Source organism: Artemia franciscana, chromosome 2, assembly GCF_032884065.1.
Source record: "Artemia franciscana chromosome 2, ASM3288406v1, whole genome shotgun sequence".
Classification (NCBI taxonomy): Eukaryota; Metazoa; Arthropoda; class Branchiopoda; order Anostraca; family Artemiidae; genus Artemia; species Artemia franciscana.
The window spans coordinates 48380180-48396324 of NC_088864.1; the positions used below are offsets into that span (position 1 = coordinate 48380180).

General features: G+C 36.2%; 1 protein-coding gene across 1 annotated transcript in view; it reads left to right on the plus strand.

The window, feature by feature from the left end:
• Positions 1 to 14213, plus strand: part of LOC136034339 (homeobox protein DBX1-like) — a 50621-nt gene extending 36408 nt beyond the window's left edge. Inside the window, exons 4-5 of the mRNA XM_065715473.1 lie at positions 5763 to 5940; positions 14115 to 14213. Of these exons, the coding sequence (XP_065571545.1) occupies positions 5763 to 5940; positions 14115 to 14131 (195 nt within the window). The 3' untranslated portion in view covers positions 14132 to 14213. The remainder of the gene's footprint in view (positions 1 to 5762; positions 5941 to 14114) is intronic.
• Positions 14214 to 16145: the final 1932 nt, after the last annotated feature.

The following is a 16145-nucleotide window of genomic DNA, read 5'->3' on the forward strand; positions in this document are numbered from 1 at the left end:
TTTGATTCTTTTGACGTAACTATTGATATCAAAACTCTGTTTTTTAGAGTTCTGGTTACTACTGAGCCCGGTCGCTCCTTACTACAGTTCGTTATCACGAACTGTTTGATAGGAGAAGGACTGCCCCTATCTCATGTATACCTCCACCTCATGGTCACAAGAACTTCAGAGTGTTCTCATTAGAATAAAAATTGGGAGTTCTAGTCCTTTTTCTAATGTCCAAAGAAGTTGGAGACTAACCAGCCGTGGGGGGGTGTTGTTTTCTGGGGAATATTTTCCAATGGTTAATTTTCTACGGGGGAGGGGGTATTTTCCACGCGGGGATATTTTTTCCGAGGGATATTTTCCGCAGGGATTTGTTTTCCGCGGGATGGGGTGTATTTTCCGGGACGGGTAAACACCGGCCACCCTACAATTACGTCACATAAATAAAAAATAAAACTATTTTCTCACATAAGAGTAAAGAATAAATAAAACAACTAAAGTGAGTATAAATTAATAAGGTTAAATTTGGTATATAGCATAATCAAACTTTCTTGGCTGAAAAAATAAGATTTTGGAAGCCTCTAAACAAAAATCAAATCCAACCTTTAGAATCCTCTAGAATCAAATCCGGCCGGACTCGAGAATACAAAAACTACGAAGACCATAAAGTCAAGCTGAACCTACGTGAGGTGAGGAAGCCCAGACTCTTTCAAAAGATATTTTATGATATCAGTCTAAAAATTTATTTTATTGATAAGACTTTTTGAGTAAGTTGTTTTCTTTTTGTTTGTTTATATTTTTTTGATTATGGCGGCTGTTGTATATACTGACAAAATATCCGCTTAGGTGTTATTCACTTTATCGTTCACTGGCTTAACAAATTCCTCGTGATTTTCTCTTGTTTTGTATAGAGCGTAACTACGAGGTTACTCTTACTTCCCACTAAGTTTAGTTGACACATACGTCCCATCGCAGTAGATGTTCTGATGACAAGAATTTAGGGACCCCTTTCTCCTTCTCCGACGAGGTTAAATCGGTACCCGAGAAGCCATGATAAAGGTCCAATGCCCTCTTTAAGTCGATTAATTTAAAAAACCTTTTCCACAAAACAAGTTTTTCAAAGAAAAGTAAACAGTACTATTAAACCCGAAAATGAGCAGAAATAAAATCAAATTATTTTTCAAGCACAAAATGACCACAAATCAGTATCACTATATAAAAAAAAAACTCAAAGCGAAGATAAATTATAATAAATAACCGAGTCAAACTCAAAACGAGCCAAATTAACACGAGTAGAGCTGAAAACCCAAAGCTTTCTCAAGGCAGAACATAATTTGCACTTTAATGAAAACAAAATATATTTTAAATGTTTTATTTTTTTACTTTAATAAATAAAAATATTGTTGAAACTTAAAGGAATAAATATCAGTATATGTATATTAAATTGACAATCAACGGTCATTTGTTTTGTTTTCTTTATTTATTTTGTTGAAAAAGCTATTTAAATTAATTTCTGTTCGTTTTTTATTGACATACACTTTTTCGTGGAGGTTTTTTTTTTCTATATTACGGTTTCTTCTATAAGTATCCATAGTTTGCATTCCTATTTGTATGTTGGAGAAACTTCTACTCTAATTTTTACTCCTGACGCAAATAGTACTATTTAGTTTAATTCTATACCTCTTCCAGTTGACCAGAAAAATAAAACGTAATATGATTTCCGAAAAAATATTTGTGTGTTCTTTGACAACTTGTATACGCTTACACTCTTTGATCTATTTAAATTAAAAAAGCAGAATTAGTAATAGTAGTTGCCCCGAAACTTTCAACTTAATACCCATGTCGTTCTCAATATATTGCTGAGGTTTCTTATTTGCAACCATACACACAGTGCCTTTGATTTAGTTTTAAACCAACGTTTATTTTTTAAGCATAATGGACCAATTACATAATTATTGGTAATGACATATCCAATATTCCTTTAGACATAGTTACTGGACCGTCCTTCTATGCTGAACAAAATGGCTATCTCAAAATTTTGACTGGTTTTGTTTGAAAAATGAATGGACTTGGGAGGAGGGCTGCTTGCCCTCCAATCTCTTTTAACTCTTAAAAAGGGCACTAGAACTTTAAATTTTTAATCCAATCAGCTCCTTTAAATGTTTCAAAGATATTTCTAGCTACTATAGAGTGGTGCTGCCTAAGATATTGCTTAGGTGCCCTTTTGAAAACCCGCATGCATACAGCTTTTTCGTTTAATTACCCCCCCCCCCCTAAACATTCCCTAGAAGTTTCACCATAGTATCGTTAGCGTCATTAGCTACAATAACTGAAGTGGTAGTATAAAAATTATGCACGTAGTGCCTTTTGGCTAGTTCAAAATACACCACAGCATACCCTTAAAGGTCTAACTTAATAATGTAAGCCGGTCTTGAGATACTACTTTGTCACCATTGTGAAAATCCCCATTCTCATAGTTCATTTTGATTTAGTTCAAAATCAGGCAAAATGTTACTTGAAAGCTCCACCTTAATATTCTTAGCTTGCAAAGCAGCAATAGCTGTAGCAGCAATAGTAGTAGTATGGGCATAGCACCTTTGGTTTCTTCAACATCTCTTCAACACTAACTGAATGTTTCAACTTATACCATCAGCCGTTCCCAAAGCATTTCTTTTACGTCTTCTTGACAACCTGTGTGGGCATAGTGTGCTTTGATTTAGTTCCATACACTTTCAATATAAACCAAATTTTCGCCTTAATGCCCTTAGTTCTAGTAGCAGCAGTAGTAGTATTAGCAGTAGAATTAATAGTATCAGCCTTAGCTTATTGGCAGTAGTAGAAGTAGGAGTATTAATAATAGTAGTAGCTGTAGTAGTATGAGTAAAAGCAGTAGCATTAGGATGCAAATATTTCCTTTAGGCTAGTTCAACATCCTTCACAACCTTAATACTTAATAAACCCTGGTAGTTTAAACCTGTTAGTTTAATAAACCCTGTTAGTTTCAACTTCACACACCAAACTGTACCCAAGATATTGCTGTTATGCTGTTTTGACAACCTGCATACAGAGGGCGTGTTGTGATTAAGTTCACCTTCTTCCCCACCCCCCGAATAAATTCCTTAAAAATTTTACCTTCAAACCATTAGAGAAAGTTATAACAGTAGTCACAGTAGAAGTACTGGTATTGCTAGTAGTAGTATTAATCGTAATAGCGGTAGTACTAGTAGCAGGAGTAGTACTAACGTATTGCCTTTACAATTAGTTGTAATAGAAGTAGTAGCTGAAGTAGTAATAGCGATAGTAAATGTAGCAGGGATAGTAGCATTAGTAGTATCGTCCACATATTGGCTTTTGGTTAGACAATCTTCCCCTTTTAGAATTCTCTGGAAGTTCCAACTTAATTCCCAAATCAATTGTTTAGATAAGCTCCTTTGACAATGTCAGCGCTATTCAGCAGCCTGTTCTATCCTGATAATTTAATTTCGCTGGCTATCCCAAAGAGAGGTCGAACTGTCCTGGGTCCTCCCGAAATACCCGTTAAAGACAATTGATACTAACTCTGTTTAACTTTTGTTAAATTCTATAAGCCTCTTCTGGTATAATAACGTCATTAAGACTTGAACTTAATGTATCCCTCCCCGTCCAAACACAGAACCAGGTATTGAATCTAAGAAGGCAAAATGGAAAAATTAAATTTAAACTTACAAAGCGTGTTGTGGTGGGTTGTTGAGCTAACCAAAATCAATATTTGCATGTTACTACTACTAGTTTTACTGCTACTACTACCGTTACTACTGCTACTAGTTCTGCTAGTACTACTGCTGTTGCCACCAGGAGCGTCCCTAGCCTTTTACCTTTGGGGTGGGACCTAATCACGAGCGGAACTCTGGATCTGACATGCTATTTTCATCAGATCCATCTTCTTCCAAAATTAATCATATGATCATGCTAATCGATGCTGTAATTTGACCAGTAAGTTAAGTATCATTGCTCATACATTCTTTGATGACAGTAATGGCCCTACAGTTACTGGAAGAAAACTCCATATAGTTTCAAGTGACTCCTATCTGGAAGACCACCTTGTTTCAGAAATTCTCTTAAGATGCAGCTTGCCTTCAACATCTTCTACACTCTTGTGAAACAAATTAAAGCAGTTGGATCCCCCGGTGAAAAAGTTATAGATTTGTTGTAAAACACCAAACATATTTCGCGTCAAGGAGCTAGATCCACAGCAGTGCTCAACGATAATATTCCCTCTGTGGGCTAGGCATCTGAGGTATTGAATATTTCTTCCTAACTTCTTGGAAACGTGAGCTTGTGTTCTCGCAAAGCGTCCACTAATGTTACTTGCAAAATCGTAGCATTGAAATGCCATTTGTCTTCTTTTAAACGAGCCTTCCGCAAAGCTTGCAAAAATTTTTCTGCAATATCGGCTCCTTTCTTCGAATCAGAATCTACAACGGCGATTAAACGCTCTTTATTGGCCTCCTCTCTATCAATGTACCCTACATCTTCAGCTAAACGCTCTCCATCGCTGACAGCGGGCGATCCGTCTGTAAAGATGCCAAAGAAGTCAGTTTTATTAACTTCTGCTACGATTTTCTGAACTTGCTCTGTTCCAGCAATCGCAGTTAATCCATTTTGGCGAATACCCAATATATAGCTGATGGAGTTTGGCTTGTTCTAGTTTTTCATTCAATGGTTCATTTTGGTGCTGTGTCTCGAAAGAAGATTGGCTAGATCAACGTAATTTCCCTCTTCACGACTCTTCCCACGAAATGCCAGCCCTTGTTTACCTAGAGTGGTGGAAACATCTAGCAACATGTAATAATACGACGCCCTGTTTCTCTTTCTTTTTCTGACTCTAAATCTTTCATTAGTTTCTCGTTGTTAAGTAAGCTTGGCAATGATTTATCTCTCTCCATAGAACAAATAAGATCATCTACAGAAGCTTTGCGACCATTTGATTGAAAGTGAGTAATTTTCGCAACTCCTTTCACTGTTCTGACCACTCTTATGCCATTTACAACTAATTATCCATTATCCTACGATCAATAAACATATTAAATTTTATTTTTCTAAATGTATTTAAAATAAAGTAAGGAAGACTCCCGACTTAAATAAACATCTAAATAATGAATGAGACAATGGTTATTATCATTCGTTTATTTTTAGCTTAAAAGGCAATGCTTTTCATGAAATTTGCAGGTGCTTTTTTTTTTTTTTTTTTTTTTTTTTTTTTGATTGGTTGGATCTTTAACTGGACTAGATTTGACTTCGACAAATTTTTAGATAGTTTTGTTTCCAATGTATCCAAATTTTTAGAAAGAAATATAAGAGGAATGTAAGTAACTAGTCGTGAACTAAGGCTGATTTCACTGTAGTCAAGTCAAGTACCGTACCCTAGCAGAAAAAAAAACAAAAAAAAACGGTGAACTCACTCTTAGTTACACTAAATAATCCTTCTTCATCCCCTACCGTTTTTCGTCCTTCATTCCTTTTCTTTTATATTTATGTCTAATTTTTATATGAAACGAGTAGTTTTCCGGGATATTCCCAGAAAGTACTTTGTGCTTAATCCTACCTCACACTGAATTAGTTCAAGCATAGATTAAATAAGAAAAACCTCTAAGCTGTGGTCTAAGTTCGTCCATTCAAAAGATACCATACTTCAACCCTTTGAAATTCGGTTCCCAGTGACTGCACAGCTTAAAAAGGTTAAAAAATACTAAAAAAAGAAACAGGCTACAACACTAAAGTTTTTGTTTTCTATTCAGGTTAAGATCTGGTTTCAAAACAGGCGAATGAAGTGGAGAAATTCAAAAGAGAGAGAGCTATTAGCAGCTGGAGGGTCTCGAGAGCAGACTCTTCCAACAAAGAGCAATCCAAATCCTGATCTAAGCGATTCTGAGATTGAGCGAAATGCAAGAGTTTTTGCGATTGAAAATCACTTAGGTAAACAGGCTTTTTATTTTAAATTTTTGTTTTTTCTTGTTTATTAGAAAGGTTTAAAGGGCTAGAAACAAGAGTGAAAATACTGCTAGCCTGTAACTACTAATTAAAGCAACCGGGTAATTCAGTCCATTTCCAAGTCATAGTGTCTTGCATCATTTAAAATGATGCAAGCTAAATTATAGTCAAATTTGAAAGTAGGGACTGGGAGAACATTGACCCTGATTAACGGTGAATTACTTTTGTTTACTCTGGAAGTCTACAAAAGTAGTGAAATAAGAAAGTGACGCAAAAGAGTCAATGCTATTCCTCTGCTAATGCAACGGAAGAAATGATATACAGCTAAATCTTAGTCAAATTTGAAAGGAATGACTGGAAGAATGTTTATTATTAGAAGAAGAAGAAGAAGTTTATAATTCAATACAACACAATACAAAACAAAATTCAAAATGGAGTTACAATACACTTATTCCCCCTCGAAAGGCTTCATGGCCAGGGATACAAGGGGGGTAAAGACCATGACCATGAGATTGACCATGATTGACCATAAATTACTTTTGGCTATGTCTGAAAGTCCACAAATGTACTGTAACAAAAATGTCACAGAGGAGCCATTATCATTCCGGTGCCAGCGCCATGCAAGAACTAACTTAATTGGAAAAGAAACACTATAGATAACTCCTATGTTGTTTAGCACTAGAAACTGAATATTCATGTCATCTGTAAAGGTAAGGTAAGGTAAGGTAAGGTAAAGGATACGGCACTAGACTTTACAGTCCGTACCGGCGGTGCTGATCTCCGTTTTTTGGCCCTTCAGCCAGGAAGTGCAATGGGGATGTCATCTGTATTAAGTACAAGGCTAATTTTTCTTCAAAAAATGATAAAATTTTGGGTTCATAAGAAACGTGAATAAAATAAAACAAAAAAACTTACCACTGGTGGCATCAACGAATGGCTTTCTTTTTGCCAATAAAAATTTTCTCTGTACAAAATATATGACAATGTATTATAGTTTCTTCCAGCAAACTGAAAGACAGTTTGGCACACGCAAGATGCGATAAATTCTTAGACTCAATAAATCAACAAGGGAAATTAAGAGATAGTGCAGAAAATAGAAAAAACGTTTTTAAAAGACATTTCTACCGACCATATCCCTGCTGAATTCCTGTGTAAATATTCTTTTAAATAATAAAATTTATTATATTCTCGAATTATTTAACCGTTTACTAATTCGTCACTGAGCAGGTGTTTCTTAAGCAATTTTTATCTGACTTTGGTGTTTAGGTTTTGCAGGTCTGTTGCGACCATATCATGCCACGGCTACTGTCAATGCTCCTTATATTATGAAAGAAAAAGCGGATACTTATTCTGCTAAGAATATGCGGATTTTTGTTTTTTAGAAATGGTATTAACGATGATACTTTTGTTTTTAAACAATAACCTTCGGTTCACGCTTAAAAGGAGACAATATTCGTGGATTGCACCAATTTTTAGCAAATGACGTGAAAATTTTTCATTCATCCAATTTTAACCTTATCCAAATAGCTGGTGCTGATGTCTTCAAAAATAATGCCAAAAAAACTGCCAAGTTTCTTGATAAAATTTGACTGAATTCGGCTAGTCACTTGACATAGCATCTTCAACCGGGATAGTTAGTAACTAAAATGCCTTGAAATGTAAACTTTACTCCTGTGCGATCATCTGTATGAGCCTATTATAAGATGCAACACCAAAAATTCAACTGGAAGCCGTTATTATGTCATTTTTGGCAAAAAAGCCATGTGAAGATTTAAGAAAATAGCTGATGGCGCCATCTATTAAACATGATAGAATAAATCTGGATTGAAGATTGACCAGTACCGTCTGGATTCTTATCGCTCTTCACCTTCCTGACCAAGATTGCTGCTGCACAGCTCATATTACAAATTCGTGTTACCAGAGATAAGCAGTATATGTAAAAGTTAAGAAAGCTGTCTTTCTTTAAGGAAAAAGGAGCTTCTCCGTCATTATTAGCTGTAAATAACAAGTTGCGTAAATAATATAAACGGTGTGTAAGCAAGGAAACCCATCCAGAGAAATCTACCAATAGAGCTATTTGCAGCTATTTGCAAAATATAATCATACATCGCTCTTTTATGAACTTCGGAAAATCTACGTCAACACGCCTTTTCTTTGATCTGTTGAGGCCTAAAAAAAATTATATCAGTCAGAGACAGTCTTCCCCAGTTAGGTTGTTTTCTGTCAGTTTCTTAATTAAAATTTAGTTAGCTTATGAAAGTAACAAAAATGAACCAGATACACTATCAGATTAAGTAAATATTGTAACACGGTCAAAGACTTCGTATGATCAGATTGCACTGCACTGCACTACTCAGATGTCCTGCACTGAGTACTTCAAAAAGAGTTTTTTAAAATACTTTAATTCCATTTTGAATGGTCTCTCGAAGAATGCTATCCGTAAAAACCTATCTGGTGTTTCCTTCAAAAGGAGGTTCGATAGACAAAACTCTATGGAGAAAACCTAGGTAAGAGGTCTTTAGCCTAGGTAAGAGGTCTCTAAGCCTTAATATCCTGGTGCCGTGAATTTTGACATATAAATATCAATTGAAAAACGGAAAATTAGCCCAATCTAGCCCAATTTCACTAACTGGGGCTAGTGAGTTTCACTATGGTCAAAGAAACTCTTGCATCCAAGACTACACACTAGTCCAAGTATACCTTATGGAGCGATATTCACCTTGAGTTCACATGCATAGAGGGATATTAGTCTTGCTACTTTAGTTTACTTGTGTTTATGATATCCCTGCTTTGAGTAACGACTGTTTTAACGGCTTAAAAGTGACTATATTGATACAAATATTCCCAAAAAGGGCAGCAGAAGAAGCTGACACTATTAAGGTAAGCTTTTTAAAAAGCAGGCGTTCCATTTCAGGACCGCTTACGTTTTCCTTTTTTGAAACTCTAATTTTACGCCATCTACACAAATGTCGTAGAGGTGTCAGTCCAAAAATAAAGAGGAGTTGGTGTGGCAAACGCAAGGTAAAAGAGTCTGAGAATGCAGAGAGTGCTGTGTATTTTACAACACAACCTTGTATGCAAGTAATCTCTACAGTTTGCTATGACGGCGGAACCAAAAAGAGAATGAACGTTAAACACATGACACCCATAATTATTGTACATCGCTCAGAAATTATACCGATATTGAGGCCTTATTACTGCTAGGAAGCTTTAAACAACTCGGATAACCTCCCTCCTGTACTTACACCTGTCACTCTATTCACCTAATTGCATTTCGCAAGTATGATTTTATGCAACTCCAGATCAATTACGAATCAATTACGAAGTGGACGATTTACAGCTTGTCTTACGTATCAACTCGACATAAGTAATAATAATTACTTAGTGCTGGGGTGTTACAACTGAAGCAGGTGCTATTAAAGGTTATATGAGCTTTTCCAATACCTGGTGTGACAGCCAAGCTACATGACGTGGAGGTGGAGCAGGTATTTGCTGCCGTGAAGATTTGCCATGCAGACAACCTAGTAACCCCTCAGATTCGTGTCATGAAACAATCTTGCTGAGATGCAAGCCGAGAGGGTTACCAAGAACATACACTTGTATAATTCTAGCAATATTATATTATACTGAAAGTACCCGTAACAGACCTGAATTAGTGGCATGCGTGCAGTATCAAGTTAACAATTTTCACTAATGATTCAGTAATCTAGCTATCATCATAGCTGGAAATTTTAAATTAGCTGATTAAAAGTGGATTTCACGTGTATTAGATCTGAAACAAGTGGTCCATTTTTCCAATCATGAAAGAAGAAGTACACTAGACCTCATACTATAAAATTTTGAGATGTTTTATGAGCCATCATTCTCCCTAGGACAACTCGCTAAGTCATACCACAACGTACTCTGGTGGAAACCAAAGAGCAGAAATCACATTTCGAAACGAAAAAAGACTAAAACAGGTTACAAACCCCACAATGAAAACTCCTTCCAATGTTTTGGCCGGTGGATCGTTAACTTTGACTTTGATACAGTCTGTCCCATAAAAAATATCGATGAAAAAGTCGAGACGTTACACTTGATGCTGTAGGAAAAGTACCAAAAGTTTTTTCCAGTCAAAGAGCACACGATTTGTGAAACGGATGAGTCTTGGTTAGATACCAAGATAAAAACCAGTATCAAAGAACAATGTAAAGCCTATGCCGCAGAAGATCCACTAAATGCGAACAGGATGAAAATTTAAGTCGTCTCGGCCCTTCGAGCCCCAAAAAAAGGTATGTACGGGAAAAAGTAGCTCCACTCCGAAAGTCAGAGTCAAACAAGTGGCACAACGTAGTAAAACTGCTTAGGGGAAAAGAGAAAGAACTGAAGTACGAATTAGAAACCTGAATGTTTGTATAATCAAATTCCCTGAAGTTAATAAACTTTTTACTTAAATTTGTAATGTAAATGAGTGACATCATTGACAATTGTAGTATGCACAAAATCGTAGAGGTGTCACAAATGGCAGTTTTCCATGCAATAGAGTGGCTACTTGATAATTCTGCCTCATACCTAGGTAAACACCCCGTTAAATTGCTGAAAGCATTTTCACCTTTCTTTACCAAGCTAATTGCATCAGTAATAAACCAGCGGTTTCAGAGAACAATTATTTCCAAAGATTTGGAAAGCTGCGTAAATCTGTGTTATACCGAAAGTTAAATCACCCCAATCCTGTGATTAACAGAGACCCATATCGATAACTTCCAACTTAGCGAAGGTAGGTGAGCGTTTTATTTACCAATCTCTGTTACAACAAATTGTGCATTCGATAAATCCGTACCAATATGGTTGCATACAAGAGGGTAGTACGGGAGTATATCTACCACTATATCTACCACAGATCTACCACTTAATCGTCAAGTGGCTGGATATTTCTAATAATATTGGTGATTTAATTTTTATGGACTTCAGAAAAGCATCCGACCTTATAAAACACCTGAGCACATTAACAAATTTGAAGGAGCTAAAAGTCAAACACCCTTATTAGTGAGAGACTTCCTAAGGGGAGAAGGCAATCATTTTATCCTTTGTTTGCCGAAACTAGTCACAACTAACCTGCGGTTGTCCCCAAGGAATGAAACTAGCAGCTCTTTTTTCTTTGCTGTCATCAACCCAATCCTAGTAGAAATCGAAGATCATTTTAAGTTTGTCGGTGGCTTGTCTACACTTCTCAAATACAGAGTACAGAGTGGGATAGCAAAGCAGCAGTTTAACTAGACTTTCTTCACGGACTTCACCCCCCCCCCCTAATATCAATCAAATAGCCTACAAGTGAATCAATATAAATCGAAGGCTCTACGATTCAATCCACTCAAGTGGGATATAATGATCCCTGGTGGGCTGTTTTGAATTGTTTTCTCTGCAACAATCCTAGGTGTAACTTTTACAGGTGATTGCTCGTTTAAGCTGAGTGTTGACAATATTACACGTAAAGGTTGTTAATCCAAAGTTTAACAAGTATGTGCAGGTCGGGATTCTCTGATTACCAACTCCTATTGGCGTATACAACCCACATCAGCCCTCTCCTTGAGTAATCCCTTTTGGAGTTCCCAAACTCTAAACACTGCTTAAATGTAAGCAGAACTTGAAGATGTCCACAAATGTGCTATTAAAATAAAACTTGGATTCCGTTTCACCATCTGCGAAAGCGCTGTTGCCCACAATTCGCCCACAATATTCTCTATAAGATATAATTTAATAATGAAATTTGGGTTAGTAAACAAGAAACACCGATACGTTTTCCCACCATCTGTACAGATTAGCAGAATTAACAGGTATCACAATAAACTACAACCCGATGAATGCAGCACGAACAGATTTTAAACTCATTCGTGCCATATTTTATAAGCATATTTAACAAAAGACCTTCTTTTCCTCATTTTCTGTTTCTTTTGTAAAACTACTACAAGTTAGAGTTCATCTTTGAATGCTACGATAGCTATTCAAATAAACGAACACGAGCGCATTTTAGACCTACTGCAACTAATTCCTTATAATATAAAAACTTTGTTTAATCGCTGAATGTTGAAAAGCACTAGCGTACCAATCTTATCCTGGGCATCATTTTACGAAAAAGAAGGCTGCAAGGGCCCAAACTATTGCCGAAAGTTTTTCAGTTTTTTTTTTATTAAAATGGCCCTTGTCCATGTTTTTTTTGTACCTCCTCACAGCCAGGAGTGGTTAATGTCCCATTTGGCTCATCTCTTCGTGTGAATAATTCCTGATTTATATGAATATAATATGAAAAAAACTTCGTTTTCTTAAAGACTTAAAGAGGCTGCGTCCCAAAGTCGAACCTTAAAACGTACAGGATTTAGAAGAGGCAGTTGGGGGGCTGCCGCCCCCCAAACCCCCAGCTTTTAAAGACTCTTTTGTACAGGTTTTTTTTTGTGGGGGGACTTCATTGTTACTATTTACTAGTTTCGGCGCAATGGTTCTCCTGTCCTCTTGTGTTTAACATTTTTCGAAGTTATTCCATTATTCATTCATTTCAATTTTTTGTTAATTAAAAGAGGGCCTTTCCGAAGCCAAGAGCGGGGGGTTAGCAAAAACACAAAAAACCTGTACAAAAGAGTCTTTAAAAGCTGGGGGTTTGGGGGGCGGCAGCCCCCCAACTGCCTCTTCTAATTCCTGTACGTTTTAAGGTTCGACTTTGGGACGCAGCCTCTTTAAGTCTTTAAGAAAACGAAGTTTTTTTCATATTATTTCTGTACGTTTTTCTACAATCCATGGTGGATGTAATTTAATAATTCCTGTACTCCTCGTACAGGAATTAGGAGAGGAACTTGGGTGGCTGCCCCCCCCGCTTTTAAATCATTGTATAAAATAGAAAAAAATTAGGACTATAAGAAGACTATTAGGAGAGGCAAACCCCCCGCTTTTAAAGACTCTTTTGTACAGGTTTATTTTTTTTTCATATTAATTCTGTACGTTTTTCTACAATCCATGGTGGATGTAATTTAATAATTCCTGTACTCCTCGTACAGGAATTAGGAGAGGAACCCCCCCCCCCCGCGCTTTTAAATCATTGTATAAAATAGAAAAAAAATAGATAGAATGACCGAAATGTTTCTTTTGCTCATAAGAAGCTAATATTCTGTTATCTCTCAAATGATAAGCTGTCCAGGTGTTATCAAAATTTTTTTGATGTTGTGAAAAAAAACCGCCCGTAAGGGACTTGAACCCTTGACCCGAGGATTAAAAGTCTCACGCTCTACCAACTGAGCTAATAACTTGCATGTGTGTAAATATAACTTCTCAATAGCTTTTAAAAATTTCAAATTAACATGGGCTCTTCCGTTAATTAAATAGCTAATGGGTGGTTTCTGGAAAACAGGGAAGGAGTTATCGGATCAAGCTGAAATTTCGCGGATAAGCTCCTGGGCCGTAGGGGACCTTAACTTGTGAATTTCAGCCCGATCGGACAACGTTAAAAGGGGTGGGGGGGGGGGGGGGGGGGGTTGGAGGGTCGAAACTTTCGGGGGGTTAAGATTTTCCTACGAAACTTTCATGGGCACTTACTCGGAGAATTCCGCATCGAATGAGTCTTCGTACACCCAGATCCGATGTCGGATGTGACCTGTAGGCGTCTAGAAAAAAAAAGTAAATGAATTTTAAGTGGCTATGCGTGGTTTCTGGAAAACAGGGAAGGAGTTATCGGATCAAGCTGAAATTTCGCGGATAAGCTCCTGGGCCCTAGGGGACCTTAACTTGTGAATTTCAGCCCGATCGGACAACGTTAAAGGGGGGCTTGGGTTGACAGGTCGAAACTTTCGGCCAGATTTTCCCCATGAAGAAAAAGTTGGAGGGGGATGAAATTTTGCAGGTTTCTTAGTTGGAGCTCGGGCTACGAAATGCATCCCTCCCCATCCGTCTGCGACCACTGGAACCGAAGATCGCTTAACATTGTCGTGTGTCGCCTCTTTATAGAGGCACGAGTGTGCCTCCTTGATCACCCCTGACCTATACGACGGATTCGGGATAATAATATTGGTAGCTAATGTGCCCCTAGATTTTCCTCTTAGCTTTGATTGATTATTTCAATTTTATCCGTTATCTGATTTGTCGTGATGAATCAGGTCTTTTGCACTATACTTACTTAATTTTTTCTTCTATTTCAGATCTTGAAGTCACATGAGTCAAGACAGCGATTGTAAATCTAATTAATGTAATTACTGTTATACTGAGTTTTATGATTACATAATCGTTCGTTTCTTAAACTTTCTTGAGAGCAATGATGTTAGTATAAATAAATAAATATGTTGAATTCTTTCGTCATTTATTCTTCATTTTATTTTAGTAATGTCATTTAATTGTAACCGACATACACATTTAGACACTTTCGAAACATAAGAGCATTATGGTGGATCCAAACTAACTATATTTTATGTAAAAATGAATTTGAGTAAATGATATGAAATAATTAAAATAAAATATGATAAATTTTGGTGCTGCTTAATCTTGCTTTTATTTTACTGATTTTATTTACTTGTAACAGGCATACAAATGTAGACATTTTCGAAAAACGCGAGTGTCATGAATTTATGCTGGATCTAAACTAACTTTGTATATGTCAAACTTATATATTAGACCTTAAATTGATCTTTAAAAAAAAAATAAGCCCAAAAAGATCAGTTTAACACGTCCTGGGTTGCATTAAAAAAAAAAAAAAAAAAAAAAAAAAAAAAAAAAAAAAAAAAAAAAAAAAAAAAAAAAAAAAAAAAAAATGTTGTTCAGCAGTTGTATTACAAAATTGTGAAACAAACACTTGAAACATAGTATTAGGCCGCAAATAACTCAATAATCTTAAATCAGATAATTTCTCAATATACATCGTATTTTTTACACCGGATTACAACATTTTTAATTGGTATAGCTATGGATTATTCGATCTTTTTTAGTTACATAATTGGATAGTTCCGTACGAGTTGAGCAAGCGGGAATACCTTTTGCATAAGTAACTCTAAAATGTTTTTGGAATTTTCAATGGGTGAATTGGTCTATTGATTAAACAATTGTGTAATTGTGTAATGATGTAAATGTAGCCCCTATTACCACGTGGACTCAAATCGCAATTCTACTATGTGTCTCCCAGCCATTTAGCTAAGACACCAGAAAAAATATATAGAAGATGTTGTGACTACCATGGGAAAACCTCTTATACCGAGAAAAGAATATTATTTAAGTGTGACTCGTCGAACTTCTTATGCTTTTAATATAAGTTGTTTTTCCTTTGATATGATCGAGTGACAGCCTCATATGCCAATTGGCTTAGAACTATTTAGGAGCTGTAAAAATACCGTCCAGGTTTTACAAGTTATAATACTGCATGGTATCGCACTCATCCTTAAATGTATTCTGATGAAAATGAAAAAAAAGATCCTTTTCAATGAAAACACCAAAAAGAGGTATGTTTTCAAATTGAAGGGATAAATACCCCCCATCACCCTCCTTGAATCTCCACCAACAGTGTCTGAACTTTTTTTTCAAAGGACCATGGTTTTCCTTTTTCTTTTATTTCTTGTGCCAATAAGCATTTGCAGCCAGCCCTTTAATTAGTCCAGGTTTTAATTGAATAAAACTTTGCTTATATTGGAAAAAAAATACTCATACCTTATGAAGTTTATGTTCCTACTTTATGTTTAAAAAGCGTCAATTGAAGAATTAACAAAAATTGTGAAGAATTTAAAGTCAAATGCTGCTGGTATTGACGGTTTGAATCTGAAAACATTCAAAGTAGTTTCAGTGTATCTACTACCATGTCTTTTCTACCTCGTTAATCTGTCACTTGAAGTCGGCCAATTCCCTGAAGCGCTTAAGCAAGCAAAGGTCCTACTACTGTTCAAATCAGGCAATAAGCAAGATATGAAGAACTATCGACCTATAAGCTTGTTACCACTATTCTCAAAGATATACGAGAAAATAGTACATCGACAGCTGTATGAATATTTAGACAAGTTCGGAATATTAAGTGAGTCACAGTTCGGTTTCAGAACTAAACATTCAACTCTTCATGCGGCATACCATCTAATGGAGTGCGTTAACAGTGCCCTAGAAAGGAATCTTATCCCTCTTACTGTGTTCATAGATTTTAAAAAAGCATTTGATACCGTTGATTTTAATCTTTTATTAAGTAGACTAGCTTGTTTGGG